Consider the following 18,291-nt stretch of genomic DNA (forward strand, 5'->3'; position numbering starts at 1 on the left):
AGGGTACATACTGTCACCAATGGACAATACACAAATTACTGAAAGGATAATAAATGAACAATGTAAAACACAGAAACACAACTTATTATTATTTTTTTTTTTTACTTTTAAGTAGCCTTCTGATCCCTTAACAACTTCCAAGCAGAAGTGTGGACTGTCATCCACTTACACTATCAAGGATGTTAACACAAAGAACAAAACACTACTATCACCATCAAACAATGCTGAGATTGTTGCTTTGTTGATCAATACACTCCAGAGGGTTATGGGTAGAGTGCCTGTGCATTGATTTCAATACACCAGCGGCCTACAGTAAAGTGGAAAAATGTTCCTTAATTTTAGTAGCTCTAATGGATTATAGATTTGTCCTGCACTTCTATAGCTCTGGTTTATAACTGATCTGTGTTTACAACGTGTGCTTGTGTCATCTTTATTTTTACTGAAATATTATTTCATGTTGTGTTTAACATTGGTCTTAGGCATTTTAATATTAAATATTCAGATAAATGCAGAATTAATTATAGTTATTAACAGTCCTGCCTGTGATTAGACCACGACAGTCAAAAAAACAAAAAAAGTTATCCTACATATATGCTGTTAAATTATGGCGCCATCTTGTGGTTATAAGCAGTAACAGACGTGTAACAACACGTAAAGGGCCAGAATATTTTAACAAGACACGTTCTTTTTGACCGACTCAGATTCTGTGATCTTTTCATGACAGCAAAAATAAAATGTGCTGTAGTAAAAAATATAACAAAGATTTAAAAACGTTATAATTATATATTTTGTTATAGATACAGTATAGTAAAAATGTTATAATAATAATAATAGAAATATGAATGCTAAATATATATTATGTCAGATGAAGAAAACAACTTGGTAACTGCATCTTATCCACAGATCAAGAGTGAACCAGAAATATTTCACAGCAGTGCAGCTTTACATTATCATTAGGCAACTGAAAAACTGGCTCATGATAAGGCATCTGGAAAGGAGATTTTTATGGCTTTCAGAAATGTCAACAGATCTAGAAAGGAATGCATTCATGTAAATCAATTGATAGCAGATATACAGGTAGCAGATATGTTCCATCAGAACTTGACAGTGACAAAACTTTAACAGTGTTGATATTTAGAGTGCTTATAACAATAGTTACTCAGCCTCAGTTTCAGAAAGGAAGCCATTTATAATTCGTACAATCAAGATAGAATGTAAAACAAATACATTTAGAAAATAAAATATATCACAGTAATCTTAAAACAATCAGTAACTTAAAAGCATTTAAGCATACACTCAAATAATAAAACAGCAATAACGATATTACTAGAAAATAATATCATTAGCAAACATCTGCTGTGTCTGAAATACCTGAATCAGCAGCTAAACTGATGTGAAATAACTGGAAAACGTAACATGGTTTTGGACAATTTATAATTCCATAGCAACTGTCACAAATGTAACTAACCAATGCTACAATAACATGACTGAGACAGACTCTTATCTGACAACTGTATTAGTGCATTAGTTGAGACATTTTACAAGCTATTAGGTTAAACTCATTAGTGCAAATAATTTATGAATGTTGAGTGTTTCTGATTGACTAATGACTCCATTACCTTATTATTCTCTGTGCTAATGTATCCTTCAGACATAATACAGTATAGAGACACAGCTGCTTGGGTAAGTATGTATACTAGTGATATCTGCAAGATATACCATCTTTACAAATGTTTTTAATTACTGAACGGGGTGTTGTACAACTGATTTACTAACACCAATTTGACTTGATCATTTGTATTGGGACTATCTTGTATTTTGTGGGGTAAGAATTATATAATACAGGGACATTTGCCTGCCTTACAACCTGAAGCTGGACTTCTGGACTGATATGTGGCTAGTGGGTGTTTCATAATTTAAGAGCAGTGAAATTGAGGTAATGAATACAGCAGCACTGGAACTGTTATCACAGCCTTAATCACTCACTCCTTTAACCAAACCTGCAGAGACAACAAAAAGAAATTACATCACACAAATGAAATGCTGTATCATGCAACAAAAAAAAGTTTTCATTATGACACAATGTTACAGTACTGAATTAAAGGAGAAGTTCACTTCCAGAACAAAAATTTACAGATAATTTACTCACCCCCTTATCATCCAAGAGGTTCATATCTTTCTTTCTTTAGCCAATAAAAAATTATGTTTTTTGAGGAAAACATTTCAGGAATTATCTCTATATAGTGGACTTTATTGGTGCCCCCAAGTTTGAACTTCCAAAATGCAGTTCAAATGCAGCTTCAAATAGCTCTAAACAATCCCAGCCGAGGAAGAAGGGTCTTATCTAGCAAAACGGTCTGTCATTTTCTAAACAAATGTATAATTTATATACTTTTATATAAAGGGCATTTGATCTTCGTTGCATGTTCACTTTGTAAACACTGGGTCGGTACTTCTGCAGCGATGTAGGATGATTTTGAAGTTGGAGGAGAAAACGAGATGGGAGTTTTTCGACAGACCTAACCGCATTGACCCGGATTACACAGAGTTTGCATGCGGATTGCGGAGAATAAACAAGACGAGCGTTTGAGGTTAAAAAAGTATATAAAATTGTCAATTTGTTTAGAAAATAACTGATCATTTCTTTCTCGACTGGGATCGTTTAGAGCACTTTGAAGCTGCATTTAAACTGCATTTTGGAAGTTCAAGCTTGGGGGCACCATTGAAGTCCACTATATGGAGATAATTCCTGAAATGTTTTCCTCAAGAAACAATTTCTTTACGACTAAGGAAATAAAGACACAAACATCTTGGATGACAAGGGGATGAGTAAATCATCTGTAAATTTTAGTTCTGGAAGTGAACTTCTCCTTTAATTCTACATGTCTACCGAATACAATTCAGTATCATTTTTGCAATTTATGTCCCAATTTAGCTTGCATATAATAAAATATAATAAAATGCCTTAATATATTGATTTAACAGTATTACCATTGTTTGCTAATAGCTTTTTAAAAGGTAAACAAAATCAATGGAAAATATATGTATTAATACATTACAGTGGTCACAACATTACATTTTAGTACATTATTTGTTATTAATTAACTATTACTTTTTTTAAGAAAAAGTTTTATGAAAATAATCTGACATTTAAAGTCAGCATGAAACTGTAGTTTTTCTTCCCTATTGTGACGCCTATTGTCAAGGCTTCTTGAACAAGGAAAAAAATGTAAGGCGGGATTTAAATTGGTTAATCGCAGACTAATTGGATTGTTGTTGTTTGCTATTCCTGCAATCTCAGAGTGACCGGTTTCTGTAGAGAAGCGGATTAAAAATCATATAAATTAAAAATCATAATAATAATGATGATGTGCATGGACAAATAATTCATAACAGGTGTGTCAAACTCAGTTCCTGGAGGGACACAGCCCGGCACAGTTTAGATTCAACCCTAATCAAATGCACATGATTCATCTAATCACATACTTCAGGCTTATTTTAAAAATGTGTATGTGTGTTGGACCAAGGTTGGAACTAAACTTTACAGGGCTGTGGAATTTTGATGCCTGTAATTTATAATAAAATATTTTAATATTTCATTACAAAGAATTGCCAATTTTGGCCAATAATTGGTCATTCAGTAATAAATAATAAAATGCATTTTGTAATTATTTTTTTGTACTTTTTAAAAAATTAAAAAAATAAAATTTCTTGAAAAATACAAAATATATTTTTCTTGTATTCATAAATATGCAAAAATGTTCTAGTAGCTGGTGTTAATTTTTTATTTTTTTTTTTGTAGTAGTAGTAGGACCAATGGAAATGGTTGCAGGAAAATCATCAATTTCTAGCTCAATGAATTATGTATAAATAGTGTTTTAACGTGAGCCATTAGTAATAGAAGTAAGAGGAACTGAATTCAAACTTTATCAGAAAACAGAAGTTTAGAAGAAATAAACAGTGATGTCCCAGATGCAATAAGAAACAAATAATTCTTCTGAGACATGCTAATAACCAGAACAGCACTGTGAGTGCTACTGTGCATTGTATGCTATGACTTTAACTCACTCTGTGGAGGATCCACGTCCATGGCCCGCAGCGAGTTGCAGGAGCCGTTCTGTTTGGGTCTAGCGCCAAGCTCCCTGTTCTCCTTCACTGAATTGGTGTTCAGATTCAGACTCTGGGTTTGACTTTGTGTTTTAGTTTCATCTGTCTTAAGGGTGAAGTAACCACCTTCTTCAGCTACAATCTTCTCAACCTTTTCCATCAGCTGGGGCAGCTGTGGGTGTTCGCCAAAAATATAGTTATTGATGACGTGGTACCTCTTCTTACATTTGTCCACCACCCACTGAAGGTCACGACCTTCCCTTCGTATATGTCTTTCTATGGACCTGTCCTTCAAAACCTCTGCCCAGGTGAACACCACCATGGTGTGCTTCCACACATCCTCCCCAAAAAGTGCTAAATTCTCCTCTATACGAGCCCGGTCTGTTTCTGTGAACATGCCCACCGGTATGACCAGCAAGAAGGCATGTGGTCCAGGTGAGCACATAGCTACGCTTCGGACCATCTCCTGCTGGTAGTCTGCCTGGCGTGGTTTGGGCTGAGAACCAGCCAGGAGTGTCTACTACTGTTACTTGGCGCCGATCCACCTCGGTTTCACGCTTTACACAGAATTCGGCGGCACGTTCCAGACGAAATTCTTCGCGGCCCAGAATGGTGTTGCCGGTCAGGCTTTTACCTGGCCATCGCCAACCCAGCAGGATCAGCCGGAGCTCTGGGAGACGGTTAGCTTCACGGGCAGCTGCTGCCAATCGTTTCTCTTCCTCAGGGTCAAGTTGGTCATCAGCTGTAAGGTACCAATACATTATTTATATATATATTTTATATACTGACCAATCAGCATCCAAGGTTATTTTATAAGTTGTATTATTTACTTAAATCATAAGTGAGGATAACTGTATTGTCTAATTATTTTATTAATTTATTGTGAATGTGTTAATTTGTTGTTATACTACTGTTTAAAAGTTTGTGCTTGGCAAGATTTTTAAATGTTTTTTAAAAGTCTAATGCTTTCCAAGGCTGCAATTATTTGATCAAAAATACAGTAAAACAATAATACTGTGAAATTTTATTACAATTTAAAACAAATACTCTCTATTTTAATGTCTCTTCAAATGTAATTTATTCCTGTGATATCAAGGCTAACTTTCAGCAGCCATTAATCCAGTGTTCAGTGTTAAATGATACTTTAGAAACCATTCTAATATAATATCTTTTTGACCCCAAACTTCTGAACAATATATGTTTACACTGTACTCTATTTATCATTTTTATCATTACCTTCAATAATATTTCATTATGGAGACATGTCAAGCAAGCTTTAATCAGGAAGGATTGATGTAACGATGATGTAAACTCTGAAAGCCCAGAGTGTCTATATCTGAAATGTGATCTTATGACATAGTTTCTCCTTAAGGCTTAAGCAAAGAGGAAATGGATGACCAAGATTTTCATTTCTTTCTTTTCTTTTCTATTTTAAATAGTCAACTAACCTGCCAATCAACATTAATACTAAAGCACTACACGTATTCCTATAAAAACTCGCCATTGAGCACGTTAAAAGAGGCTTTCATCGTAAAACACACTGTTGCGATGATGTTCTAAATGGTGCTTATAAGTAAAACAGTCACTGTTTTACTTCTAATAGACCTTCTAATACATTGATTAATAATGAAAAACTCATGAAACTTGCATTTTATCATGTGAGAGTGTCTGCTGCGCATTTAGTCCACCTGTGAGTGTCATACCTGAGAGCAGCGGAAAACAGTGAGACGTGTCACATTCACCCGACCCACACATTTACCGGCTACAGTAGTGCGCACATACCAAATTTAAGTACAACTGCCGAGTTATAAAGCATTATTGAACAGTATACTTTAAAATAACTTACCGGTTGAATCTGGTGGTCCGTTTGAGCTCATGATGATGCCTTTTTGGAACTTTAGACGTGTCAGTAATCCGGGAGAAAAGAGCGATTTCCTGCTTGCTTCTTGAAGGGCGGGAGAGGTGTCTGAATCTGATTCGTGAATGAATCGTTTTTTGAGTCGGATCTTTTCAAAGAATCAGTTGAACCGATTCGAACGGTGCTCGAGTAAACTATTAAAGAACAATTGTTGCAAACAAAATATTTAAATATGTTTATGCCTAGGTTGACACTGAAAAAGCTGGCCATTTATCAACACTTTAACAATGTAACTGCAAATTAAATAAAGGTTCTAAATTACTTCATAGATTTACCAGCTAAATCATGGCTGAACCGAAATGGGACACATGACATTACAATAAACACTCTATTTTTAATAAAAACAAAAACAATATTAATAATGATTCTAATAAACTGTCAAGTTCTAAGAAACAAATGATTCAAATGAACCGATTCGGAACGAGTCAGACTTCCCATCACCAATAGGAGGAGTGTGAGCGCGCAATCAAACGAGCTCACGGGGCCATCTAGCGGATATGAGGTTCAGACAAGCTCTGTACAGTACGTGTTCAAAACCATGGTTACTATAGTTGCTAGTAACACTGATTGTCTTATCAGCAGGATTTTTAATTGAACTGCCAAGTAGTTATTTTTATATAATTCCCATTTTGGAATACATTTACTATATATTTAGTAAGTACTGTAATTGTGTGTCAAAACCAAGACTTTACAGCATTGCAAACACACTTTTAAATCATTATTTATTGGATCAGTTATTGGATATGCACAGTTTTTTTTTTTTTTTTTTACCCAATCCCAGATTTTACATTTACAATTAAAAATGAACAGTTTTAATAATAAAATGTTACTATTTACACCAAGTTGCTAGCAAAGTAATCCTTCATCTTAAAGATCAACACACAACAAAATAATTAGTTTAAATACAAATTACAAATATTTAGATTAATTTCTCTACTTTTTATATATACAAAAAAAAAAAAAATCTTATAATAATACATTCTAAGTTTGTGCTGCTTATGAGGCCCAGGCAGCCAACCTCTTCATGTCATGATCATCCTCCACTCTTTTCTTTGAGGCTGAAAGAGTGAAATAACAGACATTTTAGATAAATGGGAGACTGTATATAAGGCCTGATTTGTTTTGCTGAATTTTAAAGGGTTTGTAGAGACTGAATGGGTTTTTATACTTACTTGCACGGTGGCTTGGTCTTGTGCTAGGCAATTTGGTGGTTGGTACACTTGGTAACCTGCCCATATTCTTCATACTTTCTTCTAGTTCTTCCTGTTCTAACTCTGCTAGCTCTGCCAACAATTCATCCTTAAAAAAAAAAACACACACACATATATACATGAGCACATATAAACTATGGCACCATAAATAATCAGAAACATTTTAAAAAGCATACATAAATGGAAGAATGAAGGAATTAATGAACCAGAGCAAACAACTTAATGAACTTTAAAGTGGAGCTACATTTTTATATAACATCTACCTCATCAAACTGATCACCAAAAGGTTTTGAGATGGCATCACTGATCTCTTGAGCTACTTCCTGTTGCTCTGTAATGTCCTGCATAAGGGAGTCAATCTTATCCAGATCTCTGGAAATGAGAGACAGAATAATTTATGATCTGATGACATTTGCACACAACGAAAAGCAGTAAGTTGTCTGTTTAATCCACTGGTAAACCAGAATTTTGTAGTACAGATCAGTCTAACCAAGTATTCCTGAGAGCTGTGTGGTGATGACTGGAAAAACAAAAGAAACAAAATTAAAACGCACATGTTCTGGTGAATCCCTTTGATGGCTTTAGCTGCATAACCCATGTTCTTCAGAACCTCTGTGTTTGTGGTGGCATTTTCAAGGGCCTCTCGCTGGAATTCAATAGTAGATAGGGTCCCGTCAATCTGCGTCAGCTGCTGTTCAAACCGTTTCTTCCTCTTAAGAGCCTGAAGTGCAGCTAAAAAAAACAATTTGGGGATCTAATATTGTGGCATCATCATACATTTTAAAGCAACAGTAAAATATTAAAATTAAATGATTTTCTTACATTTACATCTTTCTGAATATGATCAATTGCATTTTAAAAAGACTTTTTAAAGTTGTTCTCTTTCACTACTGAGGGAAAACAAAAAAAAAAACTGAATCCACATAGCTTGCAAACAAGAAAAATCAGCAATTATTAAAAAAAAAAGTGTCAAATTTTATACAAAAAATAGGTTTACTTTTGTAAATTCTGCAAGATCATATTAAAAAGTACATGAAAGATTGGACAGCAAGCTCATAGAAATCTATCCAAGATGCGTGAATAAAAATCTGCCTTTTAAATGAATGCACCTTGTTATCTGGGTGTAAACTACATGTTTGTGTAAATGCACAAAAGGCAAAACTGTAAATGTCCAGGAGTGTCCAGATGAACTGCATTTTTTTTATGTGCAACAGGGCGTGGTCACTCCACATAAACAAAAGCCATGTTTCACTGACATGTTTCAGTGGGGTGTTGTTACACTTACCAGATGTAAATGATGACGCTTTTAAAAACATATTATATAACAGGCAGTTTAATCATTTACAGCTGTATATTGTGTCAAGGCTCTGACTGTATTATAGACTGTATTATAAAAAGGGTAATGCATTTTTACCATCATTTTTGCTATGTTATTCTGTATACATTTTGTTAAACTATAATGTTTAAAACTATAATATCTAAATAATGAGTGAAATGAAAGTGTAAAGAATGTAATCACTCTTTACACAAATGACTGTCCCACAGTTCTTGTTTTACTTCCACCACAACATTCTCAAAAGTTTGTTTAGCCAACTTGTTTAGGACAACAGCAGACAACAGTATCAGTGAACTATCAATCTATCAATGGACAAAAGTATAAAAATGACAATTCTCCTGTTTTATGTTGTAAATTAAACAAACGAATTAAATAAACAATATCTAGTTTGAAAACTTTGTTTTGAGAGTGGTCTATATATTAAAAAGTCCACATGGCTAAAAGTGCTCATAAGCAGAAAGACCCCTTCTACATACCTCTCTTGTTTTTGGTGCCGTTTTTCTTGGCAATCATGATCTCTTGCTGGATTCTGCTCTCCAAATATTCCTGTTTTTTGGTTAACATGGCCTCCGTCTCTCTCAGTCTGTTGATGGCCTCTTGAGGTGATGGACTAGACCGGGACCGATGCTTAGATCTAGAACTGGATCCAGAACTAGAACCAGAACTAGGCCTGGAGCTGGATGAGCTTGATGAGCTAACTTTAAACATCTTTGAAATTTTACTCATTTTGAAGGTAATGCTTTTAATTCTAATTAAAGAGCCAACTGATTTAAAGTATCGGACAGATACAGAATCGCGAGAGAAAGTGGCAATTCCTGATAGTCTGCTTTTTTCAGATTCAGTTCAAAACACCAACATTATCCAGCCTTACTCTTCCTGAAATTCAACACCTGTACGCACGTAAATTGCTCCACGTGAATGTCTCTGAAGACACGCCCACTGAAATGCAGAATAGAACGGGATTACACAATGGGTTGGTTACAGCAGCCCGTATGTGCTCTCTCATTAGTCAGGTATGACAGGTATAAAAAATAATTACCTTATTTTAGATATTTCCGGAATATTTTAAATTCTATAAATTTTGAAGTTTCACAATGCAAATATTAGGGTGTAAATTATTGCTTAAATCGCTGTTCACCTAACACATCCATGATATTACGTTTCTCAACAACTATGCTAATCTATGCCCCACATATATCCCTTAAGAAATAATGGGTACTTAGTAACACGGGGGTATTCTATAGTATTATAGACGTGTGATATGTATATAGACATAGTATATAGACGTGACAATATATCTGCATAGCCAAAACTGCCAACCAAAACTCAGTGTATTGATTTACAGAGCAATTTGCACATTTACATACTTTGGAACTTAAGTTCAAAACAGCAATTTGCTACATTTATACAGTAAAGACATACTGAAGTATATTCCAAATCTGAAAGTTTAAATACTATCAAAACAGTTACATTTAGCTGAACACAGGTGTTAGTCTTTCAGCTTCATTACCATCTACAAAAGGGGACAATTTATGAATAACTGTGTAATGTAAACATGGAACACATAACATTTGCAGGAGTAAATTCTAAACAGCAGAGAAATTTTGCAAATAAATTTTACAGAAGAAAACGTTTTAAGGTTACACATGCACTCTCAGAAAAGGTACAGTTCTGTCACTGGAGCGGTACCCTAAGGTGCAAAAGTAAAAAAATACTAATATGTACATTCAAAGTACTAAAACGTACCTTTAAGATACTAATATGTACCGTTTAGGTGCAAACATGTGCCTTTTCACTTTTGTACCTTAGGGTACCGCCCCAGTGACAGAACTGTACCTTTTTTTCTGACAGTGTAATCTGGTTCCCTGGGAAGGGAATGATGCTGTGTTATGGTGTTGACGCTATTTGAATGCCTTCAGCCTGACTGGTGTCTACAGCATGTGTAGATACATGCCAATTCTTACTGGCAAAAGACGGGCCAGGTGACAAAGCGCAGTGCGTCACCAAGGCCATAAAATGGCGTCTGCAACTGACATCATCATTCCCTCTCAGGGAACAGGGTTATGTACAAGACCCTGAGATCTTCCCTTTCAAGCACGTAAATGCTGCATCATGGTGTTAACACTATAGGATTGTTAATACCCATGCCACCATACTGAAAGGAAGTCTGCTCTGCAAGCTGTGCATTACACAGAACCTGAACCTGTGTGCTAAAAATAGGTAAACTCGACAGGACCTGAGAGCCTAGGGTTGAATTCACATCTACACTATAAAACAGTATTAATGTGTGTGGAGAGGATCAGCCCTGCTGCAGCACAAACATCTTACATGGGTGCACCTCTATAAAGTGCCTTGGAACAACACTCCTATAGAATGGATCCTTACACCTACAGGTAAAGCTATACTGTGTGCCTGTACGCAAGAAAAATTGCTGCTTGTTAGCAGCAGAACCTCGGTTGCTCGGAGCCTTAAAACAGCTCGCTGATTGGTAGACATCACTGGCTGAACTGCTGGAATGACACAAATTGTTTTTTAGCACCTGTTGACAGCAGCAGTAACTGTGTCACAGAACAGGCTAGATGACGGTATTGGGGAGTCTAGCACAAAGGGTTTTTTTCCTTTTTTGTACCACAGGGACACATTGGCCTGACCCACTGCCTCATAGCCTTTGTGGGGGGTAATGGGACTAAAGAGGCAGTGATGTAAAAGTAGGGACTGGTCTTCTACTGAAGTGGTCTGTAGTCACACTATGCTGTCATACTGAGACGAAACATAAAATTAATTGTTTGGGCAGCTCGGTTTAAAATAAAAAGCTTTTTGGACAAACAAGGATGGTTTTTATAGTACAACAAATATATATCTTCTGTATGTCAAAATGTCAAGGAAAATTTGATTTCTCAATTCATGTTTGTGAATTTGTGAATGAATGATTCTTTTGAATGAGATAATTTTAATGAATCAGTGGATCAGTTCACAAGAAAATGTTTGAATGTTTCATTCACAAATCAGACTGATCCGGTTATTAAGTCTAATCACAGATTCAGTGATTCAGTAACAGCAGTTAACAACTCACTGGTCTCTCCAGTTCTAATTGTTAGTAATCTTGAATTATAGATAATTCAATTATGTTGGTATTTAAAGCCAGAGATTTAAAGACATATCTAAATATCATTGACTAGTCTAAATTAGGGCTGTCAATGATTAATCGTGATTAATCGCATGCAAAATAAGTTTGTGTTTATATAATATAAGCGTATGTGCTGTGTATATTTATTATGCATATATAAACACACACATGCATGGATTTATTTAAGAAAAAATATTTAATTAATCACAATTAAATGTTTGACAGCCGTAGTCTAAGTAATACTACTCGTCAAACTACTCATAAATTTGTAGCTGTATAAAATATTTATGGATAGTCAGAACACAGATTTACATGACAACGTTGCTTGCCATAAGTACAGTTATCTCTCAATAATACATCCACCATCTCTGAGATGGGAGAGAAAAACTTGAGATTGTTTTTAAAGAGACTTTTATGTTGAAATTATTGTGTGACGTCATTTAAAATGGCTGAACTAGACATTGGAAAACATTGTGAAATTGAGTCTTGCAAACAAAAAGGTGCGTTCTTTAATATTTGCTATCTAAACCAGTGAAAAAATAGTCTCACTAGAGTCACTTCAAGTAGAAATTACAATTTACAGTCTGTTTCCAGGGTCTTTATTTATTCAGATAGCCGTTGTAAATATAAGATGTAACTGCAGTGTGATGTGAGTCAGCAGCAGTCATCTGCACTCATTATTACTTTATATAAAAAAGGAATTTCATTCGAATTATTTTTAATCATTTTCTTGTTTCAATGCAGATTTTCTACCATTCGTATGCAGCGGCTGTTCTGGAGTGTTTTGGTAATATTTTGACGCTATGGTTATAACATAAACAGATAATCTCAGATCTGTACTAATTAATTTATTTAAATAATTTAAATAATTAATAAATTAGTAATAATAAAGAAAAGAAAATGACTGGGCAAAATAGTACTATGGTGGTCCTATCATGTTGTTATGGCATCATGGCATTTTTGGAATGCCAGAAAAATTATATGGTAAACCATTCACTACCATAGTATTTATTACATTCCATGCTATTATTATGCAATGGTAATTCCACAGTATATTTTGTGGGGACACACAGGTGTTGAAGCTTTTTGTATAGTAGATTAATTAATTTTGTAGGAGTATTAGTCGTGAATAAGACATTCAATTTGAGATACTTCATTCTATTCACTGCAATTGTTTTCTCATGTAACATTACATCTCTTCTACTGGCTAAAGTTTGGAACACAGAAGCCGGGACTCCCACTCTTGTCCAGAGGTGAGTGAGAAATGGTTTTACTAAAGACTAAGACAAACAAAAAAAAAAAAAAGTAAAATTAAGAATTATTGTAATATACAGTGTTACAACAACAACATATGCATACATACACATACACATACATATACACAAACACACACATATAAATACAAATGTATGATGTGTATAAATTAATGAATGTGTGTGTGTGTGTTTCTTTTACTAATTCCTATGGTTTAAGTGGCTGTTACAGATTATTCTCTTCTTACTTTCAGGTGCTGGAGAAGAAAGAGATCTCTGGGTCTGGGGGAAGCACATCATATCCATGTAGCTTTGAGGATTGCAGAGGGAAAGAGCTGCTGCCTGTCATCTGCCCACACTGTGAAAAGCACTTCTGCCTCACGTATAAAACTCTTACAAAACATCATTTAATAGTCACGCATTCCATACATTTCTCACACCACTGAAGTCTCAAACTAATAGACAGACAGACTGGAAAACCCCATTAAAACAATGTTTTGTGCATATAATCACAGATGGTGTATTAGGTGCTATGTCCTCATCTAAAATCGAGTGCTCTACATATCTGGCTGTTTTCCTTTGGTTTCAGACATCGGCATCAAGATGACCATAAGTGTGAGAAACTGGAGACTCCAAAGCCTCGCATGGCTGCAACAAAGGAGCTGGTGCAGAAGATAGTGGGTCAGTTTTTTAGCAGTACATTTGCACTGGATTGTATTGGATTTAAGTTTCTGTCTCCTGCTGTTTGGAGTACGTATTTTTTTTGTCCACATGAGGGCAGTAGCATCTAATCTTGAAGAGTTTGTGATTCCAAATCATTCTTAGAAAGCCAAGGAATAATCTCTATGATACTTCCAACAGAGTCAAAGAAAAATGCACCACCAAATAAAGGTAGAAAAGGAGCAAAAAATGCTGCAACTGCTGCAAAAGTTGCTCTGATGAAGCTTAAAATGCATGCGGCAGGAGATAAAGGACTGCCACAGGTATCCAAGCCAAAACTTATATTACAATGTACCTTTCTTTGCATTCCTTTAAGACAAATATTACATCAGACATTACTCCTCTGCAGACTGAACGAACGTATTTCCAGGTGTTTCTGCCCAAAGAGGCTAAAGACCCTAGTTCGCCCATGTTCTTCTGCAGTAAGTGGAGTGTTGGCAAAGTAGTGGACTTTGCTGCATCTCAGGCCAGTCTGAAGAACAACAACAACGTGCTCACAGCTAAGGTCAGCCATACAGCACCACATAAATTTTTGTTCTATTGGACAGTGCCCCATCCTCTCTCTGTACATTTTGCATATCTCCTTTGTCTGACGCACCCATTTTAAGTTTTGGAGTCTCTACTTATAAGCTGAATCAGGTTTTTATTAAGGTGACATGCAAAATGTGCAATGTTGGGGGCTCCAGGAATGTGGTTGGGAGCCACTGTTTTAGTAATTATATGTAACAAATTGATTTCTTCATTATTTGGTGAATACAATTCACATAAACATACAACTATGCTCTGCACAGAAACTGCGTTTGTGTCACCCTGAGACGGGTGAAGCCTTTAAGATGGACGCTAGCCTCCAGTCACTGCTCTCTCATACAGACTGTCCCCTGCACAACGGAGGCAACGTCATTCTGGAGTACCTGGATAACGAGAGCTCTGGACTGGATGATGTCACAGCCTATATATCTTCCTCCTGAGAGAAAATCCCACAACCATTCAGGAGAGTTTTAAAGTAAAATAGTTTAAGTAGGAAACAAAGGGTGTCAGATTGGACTATGGCTATTGTAAATATATTTCACACATGATTTGCTTATTTTTAATAAATGGGTCAATGGCATGATGCTTATTCTTTTGTTCTATATATTAATTTATTAAAAATTAAACACACACTCTTATAATTTACCAAAAGTCTCAGCTTATACACCAATATCATGCAATCACTCATTTGAGCCTTCGCAGATAGATGGTGCTTTTTCAAGATGGAGGAGAAAAGGTTTATGCTGTATAGGAGATCTCTATATAGATGATCATTTTGCATCTTTTTCACAACTTAAAAGTAAGTTTACATTCCCGCAGTCTCACTTTTTCCGCTATTTGCAAATTAGAAATTACGTAAAGAAAAATATTCCACAGTTTATAAACAAACCTGAAAATCATGTTATTCACGATCTCTTATCATCTAATCCTGAAACCAGACACTTGGTATCTGAATTGAATGAAGTGGCTGATGAGACTTGGGAAGAAGCATTGTTGAGAATAAAGAGTTGTTCAGTAAAATCGAGATATAAATTAATACAGTTCAAAGTTATACATCGCCTTCATTATTCCAAAACTAGATTAAAATATTTCCTTCTATGTCTTCTCAATGTGATAGATGCAATAGGGCAGAGGGGGCACTGGCACATTTATTTTGGTGTTGTCCTATTCTGTATGTTTTCTGGTCTAACATTTTCAAATTGTTTTCTAGTGCTTACAAAATTAATATTCAACCTGACCACAGTCTGGCTATTTTTGACTGTTCTGATGTGATGGACGCTCTCCCCCATATTCATCAACAGGCTCTAATCGTTGGCATGCTTGCAGCCAAAAAAAGTGATACTACTCAATTGGATTTATATATATAAATAATTATTTAAATATATGAATAATTATATTGTATATATTTGTTAATTGAGGCAATCCAAGTTTTCTTTTTTTTTTTTTTTTTTTTTTTTTGTCAAAATGCAATTCGTGCATAAAATGTAAAGAATTATTTTTTAAATCATGTGTAATTATTATTTAATCATCAATTACTATTATCATTAATTATCATGTGTACAGTTACATGTATTCAGTATGTAAGGAAAATCTGTTTTCTTCTTACTTTTAATCCTAAATTCTAGGAAAGAATTTGGCTTCCACACTTAAGCCATGAGAGAAATGGTACATTGCTGTCAGGCAGAAATTATGTACTTATGTATTCTTCTCTTACAATTCAAAGCCATTAAGCAGGATTTGACACATTAATGTGTCCTCTAATTGCCTCAGATGTCGGAGGCAAATGTTTCCCTTTGCAGATCTTCTTTGTGGAACACAATACAGAAATACTGCATACACTGCATTCTGAAATATAATGCATTCCAAAAGTTCATGTGTGAATTAAATATAACAAATTAAACATGATAAAGATCTGTTTTTAATCAAATCCTTTGGTTGAGCAACAGAACATCAGAAACTTACATCAGATAATTGACATTTTCCATTTTTCTCTGGACTTCATAGATCATTTGATAACATCACAAATGTAACTTTCCAAGTTATAGATTATTATATTAGATACATGATTTTAAAGTTCTGAACAAATTGTCTTAGTAAAGAACTTGTTCTTTTTTTATTTAAAGTGTGTAAAGTGAATATTTTTCTACAGATGCCCACATACTTGTGATAAAACTAGATGCCAGTAATAAGCAGGCCTATTTACTTTCCACTTTTATATTTTCTGTTTCATTTACTCAAGGAAGATTAGGAATATTACCTTCTTCAGACCTTTTCTTGCTCCTGATTGACTGTTGCAGGTCATTTCAGGTTTCAATGTTTACTGTTAATCTGTAAATAAAGGGGCATAGTGACATAAGAGACAAATACATATACAAGGCTAACATATGTGACCTTGGACCACAAAACCAGTCATAAGTAGCACTGGTATATTTGTAGCAATAGCCAAAAATACATTGCATGGGTCAAAATTATCCATTTTTCTTTTATGCCAAAAATCTTGTTCAGTGAAGATGTTTTGTAAAATTCCTACTGTAAATATAAAAACATAATTTTTGTTTAGTAACATGCATTGCTAAGAACTTCATTTGGACAACTTTAAAGGCGATTTTCTCAGTATTTTAATTTTTTTGCACCCTCAGATCCCAGATTTTCAAATAGTTGTATCTCAGCCAAATATTGTTCTATCCCAACAAACCATACATAAATGGAAAGCTAATATATTCAGCTGATGTATAAAACTCAATTTAAAAAACTGACCCTTATGACTGGTTTTGTGGTGTAGGGTAACATATAACCTGTAGTGAATTAGTATTAATAAAAGAAGACAGAAGTCAAAGATGTTTTTAATTGATTACCTTATGTTTGTGCAATATCAAGATAAAAGGCAATAATGGCTAAAGAAATAGAAGGCTGCTGGCTTGCGGTGGCGAGAAAGAAATAAAAAGCAGTATTTAATACAACATTTAATGGGAAATGTATGACAAATCATAAATCATCAACAGAAAGATGATGAAGGAAAAGAACAGACGCTGCTTCTTTTTAACTGCTGGTTTAAGAGAAGCTTTTACAATATGACTTATTATTATGCAAAAGTATGTCTCTTGTGGAAGGCTTGTCAACTGCATTAAATGGAAAGTACATTACATTGTAACTTTTTGAGGTGACAGACCCATGACTTTTCAGTCATGAAAAAGGGCATCTATTTTTATAACATAATGTTAAGTTATGTGAAATCTATGTCTGTTTTGTATGTTACAAAAAAAAAAAAAAAAAAACTTCATACACCCCATCTGGTACAACTATGACATTTCGAGCTACTCCTCATAATAGAGGGTAATAGATTTTAAAAATGTTTTTTATAAATGTTTTTAATTATTATTATTATTTTTTTCATATTTAAAAATGTAATTGGTGTTACATTATTGTTTAAGTGACATACAGGTGCATCTCAAAAAAATTGAATATTGTGAAAAAGTTTATTTTTTATAACTTTTTTCAAAAACTTAAAATTTAATATATTCTAGATTCATTACATGTAAAGTAAAACATTTCAGAAGTTTTTGTTTTAATTTTGATGATTAGAGTTTATAGCTCATGAAAGTCAAAAATCCAGTGTCTCAAAATATTAGAATATTTACATGTGATATGAAGGTAATTTTACATTCATTAAATTACCATCCCTACAGTATAAATTCTGTGTATCCCTTGTTCTTTGAAACCACAGTAATAGGGAAGACTGCTGACTTGGCAATGGTCCAGAAGACAATCACTGACACCCTCTACAAAAAGGGTAAGTCACAGAAGGTCATTACTGAATAGTGTGGCTGTTTACAGAGTGCTGTATCAAAGTGTATTAAATGCAAAGTTGACTGCAGGAAGAAATTGGGTAGGAAAAGGTGCACAAGCAACAGGGATGGCCGCAAAGCCGATACAGATACTTGGGAGAGCTACACAAGGAGTAAACTGAAGCGCATCAAGAGTTACCACGCTCAGACGTCTTCAGGAAAAGGGCTACCAAGCCACTTCTGAAACAGAAACAACATCTGAAGCATCTTACCTGGTCTAAGGAGAAAATGAACTGGACTGTTGCT

At 34.7% G+C, this 18,291-nt stretch overlaps 3 protein-coding genes across 3 annotated transcripts; 1 reads left to right on the forward strand and 2 right to left on the reverse strand.

Moving 5' to 3' along the window:
• Positions 1–293: 293 nt before the first annotated feature.
• On the reverse strand, positions 294–6,061 carry LOC127155683 (GTPase IMAP family member 4). The gene is given in 4 exon segments (XM_051098078.1): positions 294–2,000; positions 4,069–4,588; positions 4,590–4,849; positions 5,954–6,061. Coding segments are annotated over 4 exon segments (837 nt in total). The 5' UTR covers positions 5,985–6,061; the 3' UTR covers positions 294–1,974.
• A 901-nt stretch (positions 6,062–6,962) lies between these two features.
• Positions 6,963–9,484, reverse strand: chmp4c (charged multivesicular body protein 4C). Its single transcript, XM_051098083.1, has 5 exons — positions 9,049–9,484; positions 7,791–7,968; positions 7,500–7,608; positions 7,198–7,324; positions 6,963–7,083 (listed from the first exon to the last, which is right to left on the reverse strand). The coding sequence occupies exons 1-5, from the start codon at positions 9,296–9,298 to the stop codon at positions 7,022–7,024; spliced, it is 726 nt and encodes a 241-aa protein (XP_050954040.1). The 5' UTR covers positions 9,299–9,484; the 3' UTR covers positions 6,963–7,021.
• Positions 9,485–12,109: 2,625 nt separating this feature from the next.
• On the forward strand, positions 12,110–14,780 carry zfand1 (zinc finger, AN1-type domain 1). The gene is made up of 8 exons (XM_051098079.1): positions 12,110–12,199; positions 12,444–12,486; positions 12,913–12,952; positions 13,207–13,334; positions 13,542–13,633; positions 13,814–13,935; positions 14,022–14,177; positions 14,464–14,780. Exons 1-8 carry the CDS (start codon positions 12,145–12,147, stop codon positions 14,638–14,640), a joined length of 813 nt encoding a protein of 270 aa, XP_050954036.1. The 5' UTR covers positions 12,110–12,144; the 3' UTR covers positions 14,641–14,780.
• Positions 14,781–18,291: the final 3,511 nt, after the last annotated feature.

This window comes from Labeo rohita, chromosome 24 (assembly GCF_022985175.1).
Source record: "Labeo rohita strain BAU-BD-2019 chromosome 24, IGBB_LRoh.1.0, whole genome shotgun sequence".
NCBI classification, from domain to species: Eukaryota; Metazoa; Chordata; class Actinopteri; order Cypriniformes; family Cyprinidae; genus Labeo; species Labeo rohita.

What these genes read in the sequence shown, in the direction of transcription:
- chmp4c (XM_051098083.1), bottom strand. Translation starts at nt 9,298, where the DNA reads ATGAGTAAAATTTCAAAGATGTTTAAAGTTAGCTCATCAAGCTCATCC. An exon ending in AAAGGGATTCACCAGAACAT is followed by an intron (nt 7,609 to 7,790) that starts GTGCGTTTTAAT and finishes TCTCATTTCCAG; the next exon opens with AGATCTGGATAAGATTGACT. An exon ending in TTGGTGATCAGTTTGATGAG is followed by an intron (nt 7,325 to 7,499) that starts GTAGATGTTATA and finishes TTTTTTTTTAAG; the next exon opens with GATGAATTGTTGGCAGAGCT.
- zfand1 (XM_051098079.1), top strand. Translation starts at nt 12,145, where the DNA reads ATGGCTGAACTAGACATTGGAAAACATTGTGAAATTGAGTCTTGCAAA. An exon ending in ACTCCCACTCTTGTCCAGAG is followed by an intron (nt 12,953 to 13,206) that starts GTGAGTGAGAAA and finishes TCTTACTTTCAG; the next exon opens with GTGCTGGAGAAGAAAGAGAT. An exon ending in GAGATAAAGGACTGCCACAG is followed by an intron (nt 13,936 to 14,021) that starts GTATCCAAGCCA and finishes ACTCCTCTGCAG; the next exon opens with ACTGAACGAACGTATTTCCA.